Here is a 19470-nt window from a genome sequence, read left to right on the forward strand (position 1 = left end):
TTTTTCTTGAGAGGACGTTTAAAATTTAGTGTATTGAATTTATGAGTCTGTTTTGATGTAATTGTAGTTTTCACACAATTGAACACAATCCTTCTTGTTATCAAATCATTCCTCTGTATTTGGCTACAGAGAATATATACACAACACGTTGTGCTATACAAAGCGTATTGTTCGATGAACATTGATGTGCCAAGACTTTAGTGTATGAATCCAAATTAGCCAAAAACAAGTTGGGTTTACATTGTTTATTTATTTTTTCTTTTTAACGAAGCCAAAATATCCGATAAAATATAATCTAGACCGTTGTTTTGGGACCAAAATTTTTGAAATTTTATAATTAAAACAAATGGCAGGCCAGTTACCACTATACACAGTAATTGTATTATTCCTGGAACAAACTTTAAATTAAATTAGCGTTACGTTTTTCACTTTCATTCTCTGAGAATAAAATCCAACGTAGGCATCTCCACAATGGCTGATGCCATGCCATCTTAATCCAATTATAAATACACGTTCTGCATGGCGTTTGGTTACAGCAAGACACCTTGGGATTTCGACATATTCTAAGTTTTTTAATTAGCATGATGTTGAAATCCTTATGGAAAAGCCTGATAAGCCTTCAACATAAGTGTGTGAAGAAGCAAAAGAGTGAAGTTGATGGAAGTGTGTCAGTGCATGGTGAAGAAGACTTGGTCGTTTTGCCTGTGCAGTGTTCCAACTGTCGCATAGAAGAAACCAAACAATGCAATTGTGACCATACTCATGTAGCAGAAGATGCAAATGTCCACGCTCAGCGTGATGTTAACTCCAACAGTTCCTTTACTCATGCTGTCATCAACATGGTGGGGATGCTCGTAGGTAAAATTTCCATAGTGCTTCATCTTCTCATTTTCACTCAGAATATATGTAAAATCAATTCAATTCTATGTACTTTATTTCTTTAAAATGCATCTCTGAGTTTTTCACACATCTATGATTGATTTTTCAAATTTTTTAACAGACTTCATTTTCTTTAGCAAGTTTACTTTGAAGGGTAACCATGATGCATAAAATTATTCTCTTGATTTACTTTTTTCCAACTTCACTAGAAGAATAATGAAACATATATTCTCAAATACTTTTGGTGGTGCATCCAAGATTTGCAGGATCACCATTTCTGTCTCTAAATCCAACTGGCATGTTGAAAAATGGACATAACAACCAACCAATTAAGAACAAGTTAATGTTTAATGACAAAATCACAATCAACACTGTAAACTTACCCATCAAGCAATTGATCATTTGCCAACCTATGCTGGTTTAAGTGACAGAATTTGAATTCTTCCTAAAAAGAACTCAATATCTGTTAGCAGAAAAGCAATAAGTGACTGCAAAGTTTCTAATATCTTTCAGGTTTGGGGCAACTATCAACTCCATATGCAGTGGTAAGTGGAGGGTGGGTGTCTGCATTCTTGCTTGTAGGACTAGGTGTGATGTGTGCTTACAGTTCTCACATACTTGGAACATGCCTCAGAAAGAATCCAAAGTTAAGAAGCTTTGTGGATATTGGGAAACATGCGTTTGGATCAAAAGGAAGGTTGGTGGCTGCAACAATCATCTACATGGAAATCTTCATGTCCCTTGTTTCCTACACCATCTCATTACATGATAATTTGAACACAGTCTTTCTGGGGACAAATCTCAAGCACCACTTCCCCAAATTCTCCTCATCTCAGTTCCTAACAGTGGTGGCAGTTCTCATTGCCCTCCCTAGTTTGTGGATCAGAGACCTCTCTTCCATATCTTTCCTTTCAACACTTGGCATTCTCATGTCTCTCCTCATTTTTCTCTGTGTAGCTGCCACTGCACTTTTAGGACATGTCCGAAACAATCATGCCATACCTGTCCTCCAACTCCATAATATTCCATCAGTATCTGGCCTTTACGTCTTTGGCTATGGAGGACACATTGTTTTCCCCGAATTATACACATCCATGAAAGACCCTTCAAAATTTACCAAGGTACCTAAACACATGAAAGTTTATATATTTATTTGCTTGAGCAGAACTTTAAGTTTTGATCATGTATATGATGTTTTGTTTGAAAATTTCATCAGGTTTCTATTGTGAGCTTCGCAGTGGTTACAGCAATTTACACGACACTGGGGTTCATGGGTGCGAGGATGTTTGGTAAGGATGTAAAGTCTCAAATAACTCTGAGCATGCCAGCAGAGAGCATTGTGACAAAGGTTGCTCTGTGGGCAACCGTGGTGGCACCAATGACCAAATACGCGCTTGAATTCATACCATTGGCAATTCAACTCGAACATGCTCTTCCAAGCACCATGAGTGGCAGAAACAAGATGATTATTAGGGGTTGCGTGGGTTCATTTTCACTTTTGGTCATACTAACCCTTGCTCTGTCGGTTCCATATTTTGAACATGTACTAAGTCTCACTGGTTCCCTTGTCAGTGTTGCCGTTTGTTTGATTCTGCCATGTTCTTTCTACTTGAAGACATGTTGGGGTCAAATATCAAACCTTGTCTTGCTCCTTAACCTCTCTCTCATCACATTTGGCTTTCTTCTTGCTCTCATGGGCACCATTTCCTCCTCAAAGTTGCTACTCAAAAGTTTTCAATTGCATCACTCAAGTTAATTGGAGTGATTACTATATACATATATATGTACTGATAGGCCAGTCTATGGTTGCGATTTCTTGCTTAATGAAAAATAGTTAATGATATCAATTGTGTTATAGTTAAAATTGCATAATAGTGGAACTACCTTATAAAAAGGTATCCAAACATAGGTTGACATAATTAATATATACAAACTTGTAAAGATTACGAAAATTATGCTGATAATATGAAAGGCTTGTAAAAATTATAGGTAAAATGAGTGTGTTTTACTTATAACTTGAACCTATATGTTTTCTTTGATGTCTTAGTTTGTCTTTACCTTCTATTATAATAATCTCAAGAATCGAACTCATTGCACCGTACTTATTACACTATTTTATCTTATTTTTAAAGCAAAACTCTCTCTACCAAATGCTTTAAAGAAATTGAATAAAAAATGTTAATGAATAAAGAAAATTGTAGTTGTGTCATGTTGATTGAAAAATGATAATAAATAAAAAATTATTATGAAGTTTGGAACAGTTCTGAAAAGAAATGGATGTGATCGTGTGTTGTTATGAGATGCTTATAAAATGTCGGCGCATATTAATCTGAAATGATTGAAGTCATTCCGGTAACATGCTTCCCAACTTTTGAGCATTATAATATCAAATACTTTTTAAAATCATTTTTAACTAATTAACATTTAAATAGTTGTAAATTTATTTTACTGAGGATTGCCAACTAAAACAACAAATTTCGTTCAAGATAAGAAAAATATCTCAAATCCCCCCTCTTCATATCTAATCCCATTTCTGATAAATCTTTCAAAATTTATCATAATTTTATTATTTTTATATTTCAATAAAATTTTATTTATTTATATTTGTAAAGAAAATGTATATATCACAGAATTCAACTCTTGACATGTTTGGGTGCCTTGCCCTGAAATAATACCGTAGTTAGTTGTTGAGTCCTTATCTTTAATTATTTTAAAGAGTCAATAATTTGAAAATATTACTGTACTTTTTTTCATCTCTGTCCTTTTTAGTCATTTTAAATTAACTATATAACATTTTAGGAAATAGCCAAAATACGACCAAACTAGAGTAGTAGTTCTAACCATCATGGAATGGAAACAAGTTAAAGCAAAGTTGTCCATCTTGAGTTTTTATTCTTAAAATTGCTTTTACTAAAAAATAACATGAAATAAACTGAAGAAAATCTGAGAACTAACACGTTCGTTAAAACAATTATTAAAACAGTGGTGGATGCAGCATTATGATGTTCTGAATATCCCTCTTCCTATGTTAAAAAAACAGGCCAGTATTTAATTCTGTTTATATTTCTATTAAATAATAATTAGTAATGATACTGAGTTATCAGTCACACTTCTATTAATTCGGGATATTTTTCAACATGATTGATTGCATTTGAAAACATTTAACATTTTTAGGGGAAAAATAATTTGAGAACAAGGTTATATTTCAAAGTTTCAACCAAGGTGACGTTGAATAGTGATTTTAATATTTTTCTTCGGTATATTGGAGGTAGTAGTGATAGTGGAACTCATTCGTCAAGCGGTTCTGATAATTCATCAACTGGAAGTCCAAATGCAACATTATATGGTTTTTCACTCTCTCTTGCTTGGATTGCAGGTATTTTTGCAGTTATTGATGTGTTTATTGTCACAGTGATTGCACTTGTCTTTTGCGTGTGCTATACCAAAACTCGCATTGGACATTAGAAAAAGGTTTAAAATTCATAAAACGAAAAGAAAGTTGTTTCGAAAATTCAGGGTCAAAGTGTTACCATGTCAATTGAATTTCTTCGCAAGTAACGCAAAATTTCAGTGAAGAGAGAGTGAAATTGCTCTAAAGAGAATGAAATGTGGTTCTTGTAGAATGTGAAATCAGAGAATGAATTAATTGGAAGCATAAATTGCAATTGGAAAGGTATCTAATATTCAGAGATATTGGCCCAATATTTCGAAACACGAGTTCGGGTTATCGGGTACCATTGAGGTGCTTGCTTCCATAATCCATTTGTCTTAGGTGTGGCTTCAGACGAACTTTTTCACGGGTTCCATTCCAGATTTGTCAAATAGCACCGCTTTGTTTGATTTGCAGCTAAATGACGAGTTAACCGATGAGGTTCCATCTTCTCTCATATCCTTTTCTAGTTTGCAGAACGTCTCTTCAGACGACAATTTTTTTCAGGGTCTCGTTCTTTCGTTTGAAATGGGTATGAATGTCACTTTTGATTCGAATAAATTTTATAGGAATGACTCTCGACTTTGTGATTCTCGCGTCACCACTTTACTTGATATTGCTAAACATTTTGCCTGTCCCTTTCAGTTTGCAAGTTTCTGGTTTTGTAATGATCCTTGTGAGGATTGAAATTTCATTGTGTGTGAGGGACAGGTACCCTGTGCCTCACTTTACTCTGCAATTTCTACTTCCAATTCATTCCTTTACTTCCCTTTCTACAAGAACCACATTCCATAATCTTCACAGCAATCTTAGTTCCACCCTCCAAACTCCGCTCTGTACACCACTCAAAATCCCTCTTACCCAAAATGTTTTCTTCACTGAAATTTTTCGTTACTTGCTGAAGAAATTGAATTGACATGGTAACACGTTGAGCCTCAATTCTCGGAACAACTTTTTTTTTTCGTTTTCTAGATTCTTAACCTTTCCCAATGTCCAATGTCATTTTTTGGTATGGCACACACAAAAGAGAAACACAACCACCGCGACAAAAAACACACCAACACAATACCTGCAATCCAAGCAAGAGAGAGTGAAAAACCAGTTGATGCTATATTTGGACTTCTAATTGGTGTATCACCAGAACCGCTTGACGAAGTAGTTCCACTGCCACCACCACCTTCAATATACCAAAGAAAAATATTAAAATCAGTGTTCAACATCACCATGGTTGGGAACTTTGGAATATCACCAAATAGATTCTTCTTAAACACATCCATAACCTCAAACTGAGCCAAATCAGTCAAGCCTCTAGGTATTAATCCCCCAAATGATTTTCATTGAGATACATGTTTCTCAAATCTATTAACTTGGCAAATGTAGGTGAAATCGTTCCCGTCAAATTCTCACGCGCCAAATTCACAGTAACAATCTTCTCTTTAGAACACACAATGAAATTCCAATCCTCAAAAGGATCATTACAAAACCAGGAACTCGCAAACTGAAAGGGATAGTCAAAATGTTTAGCAATATCAAGCAAAGTGGTGACGCGAGAATCCCAAGGTCCAGAGTCATTCCTTCAAAAATTATTCGAATCAAAAGTGACATTCACACCCATTCCAAACGAAGGAACGAGACCCTGAAGAAAATTATCATCTAAGAGATATTTTGCAAACTAGAAAGGGATATGAGAGAAGATGGAACCTCACCAGTTAACTCGTTGTCATTCAGTTGCAGATCAAACAAAGCAGTGCTATTTGACAAATCCGGAATGAGACCCGTGAAAAAGTTCGTCTAAAGCCACACCTGAGACAAATGGGTCATGAAAGCAAGCACCTCAATGGTACCCAATAACCCGAAATCGTGTTTCGGAATATTGGGCCAATATCTCTGAATATCAGATACCTTGGTGGTAACAGTGGAACTACTTCGTCAAGTGGTGTTGGTGATGCACCAACCAGAAGTCCAAATGCACCATCAGGTGATTTTCAACTCTCTCGGGCTTGGATTGCACATATTGTGCTTATTGTTGTGTTTATTGTCGCGGTGTTTGTGCTTGTCTTTTGCATGTGCCATACCAAAAACTGGCATTGGACATTGGGAAAGGTTAAGAATCTAGAAAACGAAAAAGAAGTTGGTCCGAGATTTGAGGGTCAACATGTTACCTTGTCAATTGAATTTTTTCGGCAAGTAACGAAATATTTCACTGAAGAAAACATTTTGGGTAGGGGAGGATTTGGAGTGGTTTACAGAGGGGAATTGGATAATGGAACTAAAATTGCTGTGAAGAGAATGAAATGTGATTTTTGTAGAATGGGAAGTCAGGGAATGAATGAATTGGAAGCAAAGATTGCAATTCTGAGTAAAGTGACGCCTGTGCCTCACTTTACTCTGTAATTTTTGCCTACAATTCATTCCCTTACTTCCCCTTCTACAGGAACCACATTTCATCCTCTTCACAACAATTTTAGTTCCATCATCAAACTCCTCTTTATAAACCACTCCAAATCCACTTTATCCAAAATGTTTTCAACACTGAAATTTTTAGTTACTTATCGAGGAAATTGAATTAACATGGTAACACGTTGACCCTAAATTCTCGGAATAACTTTCTTATCGTTTTCTAAATTCTTAACCTTTTCCAATGTCCAATGCCAGTTTGTGGTATGGCACACGCAAAAGACAAGCACAAGCATAGCGGCAATAAACACACAAATAACCACAATACGTGCAATCCAAGCAGGATAGAGTGAAAAACCACCTAATGGTGCATTTGGATTTCCGGTTGGTGCATCACCAGAACCGCTTGACGAAGTTGTTCCACTGCCACCACCAAGGTATTTGATATTCAGAGATATTGACCAAATATTCCGAAACACGAGTTCGGGTTATCGTGTAAGGTGCTTGCTTCCACGATCCATGTGTATTGGGTGTGGCTTCAAACGAACTTTTTCACGGGTCCCATTCCGGATTTATCAAATTGCACCACTTTGTTTGATCTGCAGCTGAATGACAACGAGTTAACCGGTGAGGTTCCATCTTCTCTCATATCCCTTTCTAGTTTGTAGAACGTCTCTTCAGACGACAATTTTCTTTAGGGTCTCGTTCCTTCGTTTGGAATGGGACTGAAGGTCACTTTTGATTCGAATAATTTTTGTAGGAATGGCTCTCGACTTTGTGATTCTCGCGTCACCACTTTACTTGATATTTCTAAACATTTCGGCTATCCCTTTCAGTTTGCAAGTTTCTGGTTTTGTAATGATCCTCATGAGGATTGGAATTTCATTGTGTGTTATAAGGGGAAGATTGTTACTGTGAATTTGGCGTGTGAGAATTTGACAGGAACTATTTCACCTGCATTTGCCAATTTAACAAATTTGAGAAACTTGTACCACAATGAAAATCATTTGAGGTATCAATAATGGGAGGCTTGACTAATTTGGCTCAGTTTGAGGGTTTGACGTGTTTAAGAACAATCTATTTGGTGATATTCCAAAATTCCCAACCAAGGTGATGTTGAACACCGATTTTCATATTAAATTAGTGCTCAACATCATCTTAGTTGGAAACTTTGAAATATCACCAAATAGATTGTTCTTAAAAACGTCAATAACCTCAAACTAAACCAAATTAGTCAAGTCTCCCGGTACTTATCCCCCAAATGATTTTCATTGTGATACATGTTTCTCAAATATGTTAAATTGGCAAATGTAGGCGAAATGATTCCCGTCAAATTCTCACGTGCCAAATGCACAGTAACAATCTTCCCCTGAAAATACACAATGAAATTCTAATCCTCACAAAGATCACTACTAAACCAAGAACTCGCAAACTGAAAAGAATACCCGAAATGTTTAACAATATCAAGCAAAGTGGTAACGCGAGAATCACAGGGTCTAGAGCCTCAGCATGACAGACAACTTCAACCTCGTTCCATGGGCGATTCCCACCGAGTTGACTCAGTCCTCCAACCTTGTCAAACTCGATCTCGGAAGCACAAACATTCATTGAGGTTTGTGCTTCCGAGATCGAGTTTGACGAGGTTAGAGGACTAAGTCAATCCGGTGGGAATCGCCCATAGAGCGAGGTTGAAACTGTCTGTCATGCCGAGACTCTGTAAGCCAGTGAGACCCTCGAAGCAACCGTGGGGAATGGAGGTGAAGTTGTTGCCCCCGAAGAACACGATTTCCAGCATGGAGAGGTTGGCAATGGGAGCGCGTTGCCCTGGAGAGAGAGGTGAGTTGGGAGAGGGAGTTGAGATCCGGAGGTAGCGTTCCGCTGAGCGACTGTGAAGCGATGTTGATTGAGGTGAGGCGGTTGGTGGTGCACCTGATGCCCTTCCACTGACAGAAGCTGGTCGCCGACCACCCCGACGGCGTGGGACTCAAGGCTTTGGCGAGCTGGTCCCCATTTGTAGAAGAAGTTAGGTATTGTGTTAGCATTATCATTACCCACATAGTGAGTGGAGATGTTAGGTTTAGTTTTTTTATTATAAATATGTATGTGTTCTCTTGTAAGATATGTGGCACACTTGTAGTGTGTGCACCGTGGTGGAATGCAAAGAAAACGGTTTTGTGAGAAAAAGGAGAGGAGTGTGTGTAGCAAAGTCATGGTGTTTTGTGAGAGAAAAAATAGGAAGGTGTGTGCAGCAAAGAAGAGTGAAAATAGGAGAGCTTGTGTGTGCTGTATACAACACCGTGAGAAACCAGAGAAAGAGCGGAGCTAGTGCATGTATTATTGAGTCTTGTGTTTGTTTGTGAGCTGTGCAAAGAGAGAGAATGGGTTGTACTTTATGAGTTGTGAGTTGTATGTTGTGTAAGTTTGAGAGTTTAGAGTGTTGTTATTTGTGTGTTCTGGAAAGTTGTCCAGAAAATTTCTTAATGAAGTATATTTCCCAGATACTACAAAATGATATCAGAGAATATTTCTATATTTTTACACACAGCTGCTCAATTAAATAGGGTGTATAGGATAATTACCAATACCAAGGCTTCCTTTGTTGACGCATTGGCCTCGGGCGCTCCATAGTTACATTTCTGATACCTCTCTAGCGTTTTCAGCATGCTGCACGTTCACACCAACATTCAGAAAATTATTCTATTTCCACAACTACACAGAACATGTAGACACACTACCAAAAATGTGTATATATATATATATAGCCCTTCGTGTGCATCTTGTAATGAGAAGCCAATATATAATCTAGAAAGAAAATCTTGGTTTGTCAAACAAACCAGGCATATTGAAACAGATATAACTGATTGAAAGTCATATGAAACAGTTTATGCTTATTATAATGTAGAAGGAGATTATGTAGACAAATTATTGACCAAAGAAACAAATTCAAATTATTAGAAATATGTATATATATGTAGCTTCACCATTTCATCAACATAACATCATTTGTAGTTTCTAGTCTACATCAAATCCCAACAACAACCTTTTTGTCTGCTAGTAACCAAAAACAACCACGCATCAGAATTTAATGAAGAGGAAATTGATACCCCATTTGTAATGTTGGCTCACACTCCAATGGTTGAAAGAGAGCATCGCCTTGGTGTTGACCTGGATGACGGTCATACCCCATTTCTTCACCACTGGGATTCAGTTGAAATTGATTTATTTGATATTCTTCCAACTGCCAAAAACAGCATAAGTCACTCAAAAAGCTTCTGTCTAGTTCAGGACACCTTTGTACATTCAAATTTTATCGTTAAATCACATCATAGAACACTGTATATGAACTTGAATGTTGAAATGTTTGTTACCCTTTGTCTGAGAGCTGTGTTTGCCTCACCTAGCAAGTGTTCCTTCACATGTGACATAATTGAACTGGTTAATTAGCAAGGGAATAACTGGGAAGAATGACAATAAAACATTGAAAAAGGAATTCAGAATTGTTATCATACCTTGCGCTGACTATCAGAAAGCTGAGATACAGCATGAATTGGGTCTGTAGAATAGCAGTTACCTAATTAAGGGAAGATATACGAAGTCATACATAATGATTCATGAATCTATATAGATCGGTTTGGGGGTACGTGGGCAACTATGCCCTAAGTACTTCAATGGAGAAGGAAGTAAATGAAACCAATTAACCTGTTTGGAACGCGCACCACCATCATCAAAGCATGAAGGAGCGATTCTTCCAAACAGAAGCCTGAGCAAAACCAGAAAGTGTTTTGAGTAAAAGATTTTGAACCAGATCTGCGAAGAACTTAAACAAATGAAGCAAAAAAAGAAATTTCGGATCGGTGGGTTGAGAACCGAAAGAACGGAAAGCTCATAAGCTTTCTTCAAAAGCCCGTTTCTTCGTTTTGCAAAGGTCACTTGCCTGTTGATCTTGTTCTCAATTTTCTTCAACTCCACTCTTCCCCTTCCCATCTCTCTCTCTCTCTCTCTCTCTCTCTCTCTCTCTCTCTCTCTCTCTCTCTCTCTCTGTCTAACTCTCTCAACTTCTCTTTCTCACATCCACTCATATAAAATCTGTATCGCATGTATCCCATTCTAGATATCCATCTCTTGAGGCACTGTGAGGTTTTCCGTTCTGTGAGCCTGAAGCAGCATGCAGGTCCACAATTACCTTAATTTCATACTTTCTGCAATGACATTGAAGAGTGACATTCATTGAGATAAAGTGGTTTTTCAATTTTACATGGTAACAAAAATTGACAGGGCACTATCCCTTAAATGGTCTTACTTTGCCCATGTGAAGGCATTATCTAGCATTTCCAAGGATCCCCCAACAAACCGCTTTGGTGGTGTTTTGGGTCTTCAGCTATCCACCACCCCACGGGAATTCAGACACCATTTAAGCCATTTTCTGTATGTGCATGTCCCGCATAGCTTTATCATTGATCTAAAGTTCTCTTTAAAGCTCATGTTTACGTGCATGATTTTGATAGCTTTGTCTGGATCATGATTGGCCATTGAAACCAAGAGAAAGATGGTTATTCGATATCACAACACTGCCACGTGTCCAAAGATGAACTAACCTTAAAGATCCTCAACCTCGTAGTTGTAGGGTAGTTCGTATATTACATCATAAATTTACCCAACTACCCCTATTCCTCCATAGATCTACGACGCTTTTCTCAATTCAAATTAACTTCCTTCGTTTTATTAATAAACAAATTAAAACTGTAATTATATGTCTTTTTATGATTTCTACTATTTTATAAAGACTCGGCAATTTAATTAAATTTTAATTAGTAACAAAAATAATTAAAAACTGCATTGATTTTTTTAGTTATGAATAAGTTCTATTATATAATTTGTTTACATGAAAAACCTCCGTTGTATATTGTTTTTCTTTAATATTAATTACGGTAAAAGTATTATTATAGAAGGACAATTTTTAATTACTGCGTGTTAAGTATGTTTAGGTCAAAGTTCTTTGAGAGTGTATGTTTCCTTTTTACTGATAAAAAAGTTGGGAATCCTCTGGTTCTAAATTTATGATAATTCACAGACTTAAACAAAAATTTATAATAATAAAAAGTGATAACTAAAAATGGAAAAGAAAAGATATTTCTACGGAAGACATTTAATGGACATTAAATATGTTTGATTAAGGTTCAAACCATCCCAAAACAAAAACTATAGCAGATATGATATTTATTTAACTCATCAGATAGTCTTTTTGTTTAATTAACTAAAGATTTTTTAAATTTTTTTGAACTCTTCATAAGTTCATCATATACTTACCAGCTACTCTAAATACTTGAGAAAAAATAAATAGAAAATTATATATTAAAAAATTGCATCATACTTTTGGAAATAAAAACAATTAATTTGAGATCTATTAATTGCGATTTAAAATTAAAAATTGTAATGTGAAAATAAGAAAAAATCAACATGAGTGATTATTTATCGATAGCTGAGATAGTGATGTATTTTTGTGAATTGAGATTGTTTTGGGGTAATTTTAGAATAGTTTTGGTAAATATTGAAGTGTTAGAGAATATTGATTAATGATTAACCATGGTCCAATTTGCTTGTAAAGACAGGCAAAGAAGCTTGATTTGGAAAGTGGTGTTAAAGTTTCCGCGTTCTCCTTTTTCGCTGCTTCAAATTCAAAATTTAACTTGGAAAAATGCTTCTTTAACAACATATTTTTGACAACAATTTGATAACAACACGTGTTGCACTGTCTATTAAATTTTGTTTAAAGATTCATTTTGTCTTGAAGGGCGTTTTTGGAATAATCTTTAAAAATCTTTTGACACTTTTCAATTTCTGAAACCCTGACCCTGCGAAACTCTCTCTCTCCTCCTTTTCGAAACTCTCTCTTCCCCTTCGCTGAAAGATCCTTCAAAACTCTCTCTCCGTCATTGAAGTTTCTTCCTTCGAAACTCTTTCTCCGCCATTGAAGTGGTTCTCCGTCCACCGTTGTTTGTTCGTCACTTGGGTCCACCGTTGTCTTTGGAGGAAGTCGTCTCTCTCTGTGCCATTGAAGTGCTTTTTGTGCGCCATTTCTCCAAAGCTTTGCCATGTCTTTTCCTTGGAAGAGGGAGTTCCCTCATCATTCAATTGGGTTCTTTATTCCAATATTTCATATGGATGAGTGAGTTTCATGGAACACATCCAATCACATGGAACTCAATCACCTATTCACAAGAAATGCAAAAAGTCACAAACAAGAGCAATAACCACCATGGGGAGTAGTGTTCATCTAGCTGGGGAAAGATCTTTGAGTCTACTTTCCAACAAAACAAGAATCAACTCATTTGGAATTCGGTGGAGAAAGTTATGAGCAAAACAATCAGCAAAGGTCAGAGGTGGTAGAAATATATAAAACGTTAACTTTAAAGAATTAACTGCACCTACTCAGATGTCCAAAAATTATAAATTAGTAGTCATTAGAAAGCTTTTTGAGTCTATTTTCTAATAAAAAAGAATCACATCATTTGGAGGTCTGTGGAAAAAGTTATGATTAAAATAGTCAGCAAAGGTCAAAGTTGACAGCATGTTATCTTATACGTATATCTTTCCCTCTTTTTGACAGATGTATTATTTATTGAAAATGCCTTTTAAAATTTGTGCATTGTAACAACATTAGATGACATATTTCTTAATTAATAAAATGAAAAATTTTCCTATGAGACTCCGAGAAGGGGTGTTACAACAATGGTCATGCACCTCACCTTAGTTGGAGAAAACCACCTAAATAGATATTTTTTTTGAAGAAATCAATGACATAACCTCATTATTGGTGCAGGAAGCACACCCAATAACATTGAACTCACTCACCCATCTCAAAAAATGAAAAATTCAACAAAAATAGAGCAATAACCACCATGGGGAGTAGTGTTCATCTAGTTGGGGAGTACAGTTGAAGTTTCTGTACAAATGACCCTTTTTCCTCTGGTAATCGATTACAAGACCCCTGTAATCGATTACCATAGGAAAAAGGGTCATTTGTACATAAACTTCAACTGTACTCCCCAATTGGGAGAACTTGACTCCCCAGGGTTATTTTTATGTCCTTATGGGTGATTTTTTCCAGTTTTTGCATGGATGTCTCACGTTGCTCATCATTGTTGGTATCAAGTGCATCAAAACACAGTTTGGCGCACTCAATTGTGGATGAAACACATGTTGCTCATCATTGATGGTGTCAAGTGTATCAAAACACAGTTTTCCCCACTCAATTGTGGAGGAAAAAACTCCTATTGGTGTTTGAACCAAGGTAGTTCAAGTTCATGACGATTTTTGCACAACTCGTAGAGCAAGAACTTATTAACTTCCGTAATCAATTTGATCGACAACCACCTTCTTAGATTACATTTCATTGTATACTATTATGTACCTTTTCATTTCAAAACTTATTGTTTCATGAACTGTCGTTACGTTTTTTTATTAATGTATGTGCTTTTAAATATTGTTATAATTTTTCATTACTCAATACCCTTCATTATTCCTTTTATATTTGTTTAATATTGAAGTATTCCAACTTGAAGTGTTCCATTAATGATCCATCCACAAAACCTTCAAAAGACAGTCATAATGAATCCAAAATATTCCTGGGGTGTGCTTAAGCCACGTCTAGGTAGCACTCTTTAACTTTCGGTACAAAAGGGGATTTTTCTACTGGTAAGCGATTACCAGCTCCCTGTAATCGATTACAACAACATCAGTCCTGTGTCAATGATGCAGGAACTCACCTCTCAACCTAGAAACACCTTAACTTGGTCTTCCATCCACATAGGACTGACCTAACTTGAAATTTCTTGTTGTGGACACCTTCAACCATGGCCAACAGGGATAATCAATCCGCACAACATTGAAAACACACTCGTAAGGACCCTTGGGGAGTGCTTAATCCATGTCTGGGTAGCACTCTTCAACTTTCGGTACAAAAGGGGATTTTTCTAAAAACCATCCAAATTGCGTCTTCGAAATAATGGACTTGTGCTCCTCACTCAAAATTCCATTCAAAGTAGCAATACACTTCATTTTCAATGAATGACGAACAAACAACTGAAAAAAAAATTAATATTTGTTGGTACAAATAACCAACAAAAGTCACAACCCAAAAGCAAAAACCAGCAAAATGACCAACAAAGGTCAAAAGCAAAAACCCAACCCCAAAATACGAATACGGAAAGACAAAAAGTTCATACCTTGTTAGAAAAACCAATGTCAGGGACAAACCCATTGCACAAAAAAAGCTCAGAACTTCGACAAAATCGACACCGAACGAGACACTTTTAACAGACCAACCACAGAGATCGCTGAACGTATATCGTTGAAATCACGAACTCGAGAGAAAAAGAGAGACTTCGAGGTCAGCGACAACAGAACTTCCTCAACGTCCAAAGAGATTGCTCAACGACCACTTCGAGGCCTTCACCAAATGGAGAGAGAGAAGTTCAAATGAAAACTGAAAACATAAAATGGGGAGAGGAGAGAGTGTTTCGGAAGGAGAGAATGCTAAAAGGAAGGAGGGTGGTTTTGAAATAAGCAAATGTCCAACCCTGACCCCTTTTCCAAATCAGTTTTTTTAAAGAAAAATAATTTTAAAATGAGCCAACGCTGACACGTGGTATTGTCAAAACATTATTAAATTCGCGTTGTCAACATATCACGATCACCAGTTTGGCAATGTTAGAATCATCTGAAAATGACATAACATTGGCGTATTACGCAATTACCGTTTCCAGAATTTTTGTGGAAGAATTCGTAGTGAATAATCAAGTCTTAGTTCTGAAACCCAAGTGGAATATACCACCAAATAGCACGGAAAAAGAAAAGGTCTGCAAGTGAAATGTGCACACCACCAAATAGCCAGCTAATATACCATAACTTTTCCAGTTATGAAACCACCACCCTTGATCTTTGCTTCTACTATAAATTGAGGTGCAAGATGTGAACGAAAATATGATGTGGAGAGAGAGTTGAAAGTTGAAGGGTGAATGCAACGTGGGCAATGGTGCATAAAGATGTGAGATACCTTTCCATTCCAAATTTGGCATTGCCATTTAAACATGTCACATCTCATTGGACCGTAACCTGTTGCAGAGTCTAAGATGAAGCAGCTATGTTGCCATTTAAGTGTTTGTATTCTTAAAAGTGCTTTTACACAAAAATAACATGAAATAAACGGAAGAAAATCTGACAATTAACACTTTCGTTAAAACAATTATTAAAACACAGTGGTGGATGCAGTATTATGATGTTCTGAATATCCCTCTCCTTATGTTAAAAAGGCAGGCCAGTATTTAATTCTGTTTATATTTCTATTAAATAATAATTAGTAATGATACTGAGTTCTCAGTCACACGTTTATTAATTCGGGATATTTTTCAATATGATTGATTGCAATTTGAGAACATTTAACATTTTTAGGGAAACAAATATTGAAGGAGCAGTTTATTATGCACTGCTAGTTTTACAGGTTTTGTTATTGATGTGCATGGTCATTATCAATTTTTCAATTCATTTCTTTTATGTCCTTTTATTTTATTTGATTTTTTTCTTTGATCTCTTCATCTGCGTCTATAGATAAACAGTAGATTTTACATAAAAGGGACAGGATGTGTTGTGCCTACCAATGAAGGTTGAAACTAGCAGCCTGCATAAGCGGGTGTGCAAAGTAAGCTCCTAAGGTAAGTGCAGTAATTGTCAAGTATGGCAGTCGAAGAAACTCCTTGTAGAAATCTTGAGGTAACTTTTGTCTGCCATCAAGAATTGCTGCAAAAGGGACAACACTTGTTCGACTCTTAACTAATTCAAAATCCTCCCCAAATTTTGTAGCCAGTCGTCTGTCTCCATTCCAGACACCGAACAGATGGTGAGCAATTAAGCCAAATGAGGCGGCAACGGCCACAGAATTTCCAATCCAAATCGTATGAGCAAGACACCAGATAACCTGCCCAACCATCTGAAGAGCAAACGTCAAGTGCAAGAAATGCATCTGAAGTAAAAGTAAATTGGGCAAGGGTTTACATTGCGCAAGACAGAATTAAGAGGGTGTTTTCAGAAGATATCAACTAGATTAGCTTATGCAGAAAGAGAAAAAAAAATAGAAAAAAAAGAAGAGATGCAATACCAAAGAAAGAAGAAAGATTTGAATCAGAAAAAGTTTATTTATTGGCTCAAATTATGAAGACCACAAAAATCATGAACGTGACATAATTTATCAGTGTCAACGGTATTAGATGTATACCTGTGGATGCCTGGTTATTCTTATGATTCCAGTTTCCCATAGATGTAGTTTAGGCTTGTCAACAGCTGCTACCTCTAAAAGATTGAAAGTTGAAGGGTATAGGAAAAAGAAAGAAATGAAATTTGAAATCCACAGAAGTTGATGAAGCCCAGGAGCATCCTGGACCTGCCAGAGTTGAAGTCCATCATATCTGTGATTAATAAAATACACCTGTATCATGACAGAAAATAAGCAAAGTAATTTAGTTTGAATCAACTTCAAGTTTTCTCTTGTTACAAAAATATGCTATAAATCTAAATTAAATAAAAAGAGATGGACATCAGTTATTAGGGGATACAGAGCAGTAACTCACAATAGTACTGACAGCCAAGGGTAGCGATAACCCTGCAAAGAGTACACGGAAAGTTCTTTCTCCAATGAGTTTCTCGCCAGTGTTCCTGAAGCTAGCCAAGCCACTGTGGACACCAGCAAATATAAGAATCAGTATTAGCATTACCACCTGCAGAATACCATGAAAAGAGTTAGTAACCAACCAAGCACTATTGCAGCCTTCAAATGTGTTAACAGATACTATTACATCTTTGAAGTGAGTTAGTTGAATGATACAGACAACTAGACAACCTGTACAACTAAAAGAAAAACAAAGATCTGCATATGAATTGTGGTGTTAAGAGGGTGTGTGGCTACAAAATAAGCACCTTCATAATGATCTCAAGCCATTATGTAAAAAACTGGACTTAGCTCTTTACGGTATACATGGTCGTAGTTCACCCACCTCTCAGTTCTGCAGGCTCCTAGAGAAAAGGTTGATGGTACTAAGTTGTTTCCCTTTGGCCATGATTAGTCTAGTGATACTGTCAAGTTTGTACTGCAAACTATTTTCACATGTAGAATGAACAGATTATGGGGGAAGTTCATCCCCTCCAACTGACACACTTTACTTTTACTTCTTTTTTCCCAGGCAAGTTGGCGTACTTTTCAACAAACACCTTTCCACTTTTTCTTAAGGATAAACAAAAATTACCAGTGGGTGAAGAGTAAGAGCCAGACTGTATAAACTTAACAAACACTTGTAGGAGAACAAAATAAAATGAATTAAATTTCTGCGACAAGTCAAAATCAATATACCTAGACTTGGGAACAAGGTCAAAGAAGGAACTTCAGAAAAAACTTGAGGAGCACAACTTAATTATAAATTATAGGGAAGTTCGATTCGTTTTCTTCCTTGATTCATTTTACTTTCTTCTCCTCAAAGTGCTTGTTAAGGAGATTTATTCAAACTGGCTCAACGACAAGGGGAAAGATCTACCAAATTCAATCCAATTCCACGACAAGCTATTCATTTGAGCCATGTGTGCACTCCACTCTCAACAATTCAAAGAGAGAAAAAAACATGGGACTTTGGACCTTGTTCGGACCCCTTTGAGTGCGGAAAGAGTCGGTCATATACATTAACATCACTTTTATAATTGAAAATGAAAAGTCAACCCACCCTTCCTTTTCATTGATTCTAAACGCATCCATTCGCGCAAACACACCCAAATTTCAAAGAAAACAACAAATTATCCGTCTTTATTTCTAAACACACCAGCGACTGGTAAGTGAGCTACCTCGGCTGTAGGAACAGAACAGAACACAGAATACAAGACAGTGGAAATTGTTGGAAAAAATTAAACGACCGTAACCTCATGAGAATCGGAAAGCGTTGAAACGGCGTCAATGAAAGCTTTGCCGTAGCCAGTTGAATTGTCAATCCATGCGACGTTGAGAACATAGAGAACCACTCCCAGAATGGCCGAGAAATAAATCCACGAAGATATTTTCTGTTCGCCCAATTGAAACACAGCAGAGTCCTCCCCAACGAGCCCTAACTCCGTCTCGTTCTCGCTCTCGCTCTGTTTGATTGAAGTGCGGAGAACGAAGTGGCGACCATAAATCGGCGATTTTGAACGGGAAAGAAGCAAATTGGAATAGCACTGAGAGTTAAAATTTAGGTTTGTTTTGGCGATTGAATTGGAAGAAGAGAGAGGGAAAAAAGATGGACGACGCTGGGCATACTTGGAAAACAGAGAGACTGAAGTAGCCACCACAACAGAGTTTGCCATCTTACTTCTCTTCTTTTCCCCTCTGTTTTCGGAACACCACTTCGATTTCACTCACAAAGATAAATAAGCAAACAAATATAATTCATACTCAATTTAAGTATTTCCACTGTCAAATTTAAAAATATGTCATATTTGTACAATATTAGGTGTCTGCATGTGTTTTTCTTTTCAATTATTATTGAGATCAACTTAATATCTTAATATCTAAAACAAACAATATCTCAATAATAATTTATCTTAATGAAAAAATTAAACGAATAATATTAAGTTGATAAACTTGTTAAACGTTACACATCATGCTATCATAACTTCTTTTTCTTAATTAATAATTTACTTTAAGATCTTTAATTCTAGTGAATAATAAACTTAATACAGTACCTTATATTAAA

The 19470-nt window shown here is 36.5% G+C and overlaps 2 protein-coding genes and 1 long non-coding RNA gene across 5 annotated transcripts; 1 reads left to right on the forward strand and 2 right to left on the reverse strand.

The window, feature by feature from the left end:
- Nucleotides 1-581: 581 nt before the first annotated feature.
- LOC108318980 (amino acid transporter AVT1H) lies at nt 582-3505 on the forward strand. Its single transcript, XM_052872665.1, has 3 exons — nt 582-858; nt 1393-2000; nt 2096-3505. Exons 1-3 carry the CDS (start codon nt 582-584, stop codon nt 2633-2635), a joined length of 1425 nt encoding a protein of 474 aa, XP_052728625.1. The 3' UTR covers nt 2636-3505.
- Nucleotides 3506-4401: 896 nt separating this feature from the next.
- On the reverse strand, nt 4402-11165 carry LOC108319010 (uncharacterized). Of its 3 annotated transcripts, none has more exons than XR_008247004.1 (8): nt 11007-11165; nt 10574-10905; nt 10406-10466; nt 10216-10277; nt 10075-10116; nt 9811-9944; nt 9286-9370; nt 4402-5486 (listed from the first exon to the last, which is right to left on the reverse strand). It is a non-coding gene; the product is annotated as an uncharacterized LOC108319010 (long non-coding RNA). The 3 variants fall into 3 exon arrangements; XR_008247003.1 differs by lacking the exon at nt 4402-5486 and adding an exon at nt 8450-8706; XR_008247002.1 differs by lacking the exon at nt 4402-5486 and having other exon boundaries at nt 9147-9370; nt 11007-11164.
- Nucleotides 11166-16237: 5072 nt separating this feature from the next.
- Nucleotides 16238-19155, reverse strand: LOC108318983 (15-cis-zeta-carotene isomerase, chloroplastic). The gene is made up of 4 exons (XM_017549978.2): nt 18662-19155; nt 17329-17475; nt 16977-17186; nt 16238-16691 (listed from the first exon to the last, which is right to left on the reverse strand). The coding sequence occupies exons 1-4, from the start codon at nt 19079-19081 to the stop codon at nt 16356-16358; spliced, it is 1113 nt and encodes a 370-aa protein (XP_017405467.1). The 5' UTR covers nt 19082-19155; the 3' UTR covers nt 16238-16355.
- Nucleotides 19156-19470: the final 315 nt, after the last annotated feature.

This window comes from Vigna angularis, chromosome 2 (genome assembly GCF_016808095.1).
Source record: "Vigna angularis cultivar LongXiaoDou No.4 chromosome 2, ASM1680809v1, whole genome shotgun sequence".
Taxonomy (NCBI): Eukaryota; Viridiplantae; Streptophyta; class Magnoliopsida; order Fabales; family Fabaceae; genus Vigna; species Vigna angularis.

Bases quoted from the DNA above. Each gene is read 5' to 3' on its own strand.
- LOC108318980 (XM_052872665.1), top strand. From the start codon at position 582: ATGATGTTGAAATCCTTATGGAAAAGCCTGATAAGCCTTCAACATAAG. The intron at 859-1,392 runs GTAAAATTTCCA...AATATCTTTCAG, and splicing joins CATGGTGGGGATGCTCGTAG to GTTTGGGGCAACTATCAACT. The intron at 2,001-2,095 runs GTACCTAAACAC...AAATTTCATCAG, and splicing joins ACCCTTCAAAATTTACCAAG to GTTTCTATTGTGAGCTTCGC.
- LOC108318983 (XM_017549978.2), bottom strand. From the start codon at position 19,081: ATGGCAAACTCTGTTGTGGTGGCTACTTCAGTCTCTCTGTTTTCCAAG. The intron at 17,476-18,661 runs GTTACGGTCGTT...GGTATTCTGCAG, and splicing joins CGCTTTCCGATTCTCATGAG to GTGGTAATGCTAATACTGAT. The intron at 17,187-17,328 runs GTGAGTTACTGC...GTCATGATACAG, and splicing joins CCTTGGCTGTCAGTACTATT to GTGTATTTTATTAATCACAG.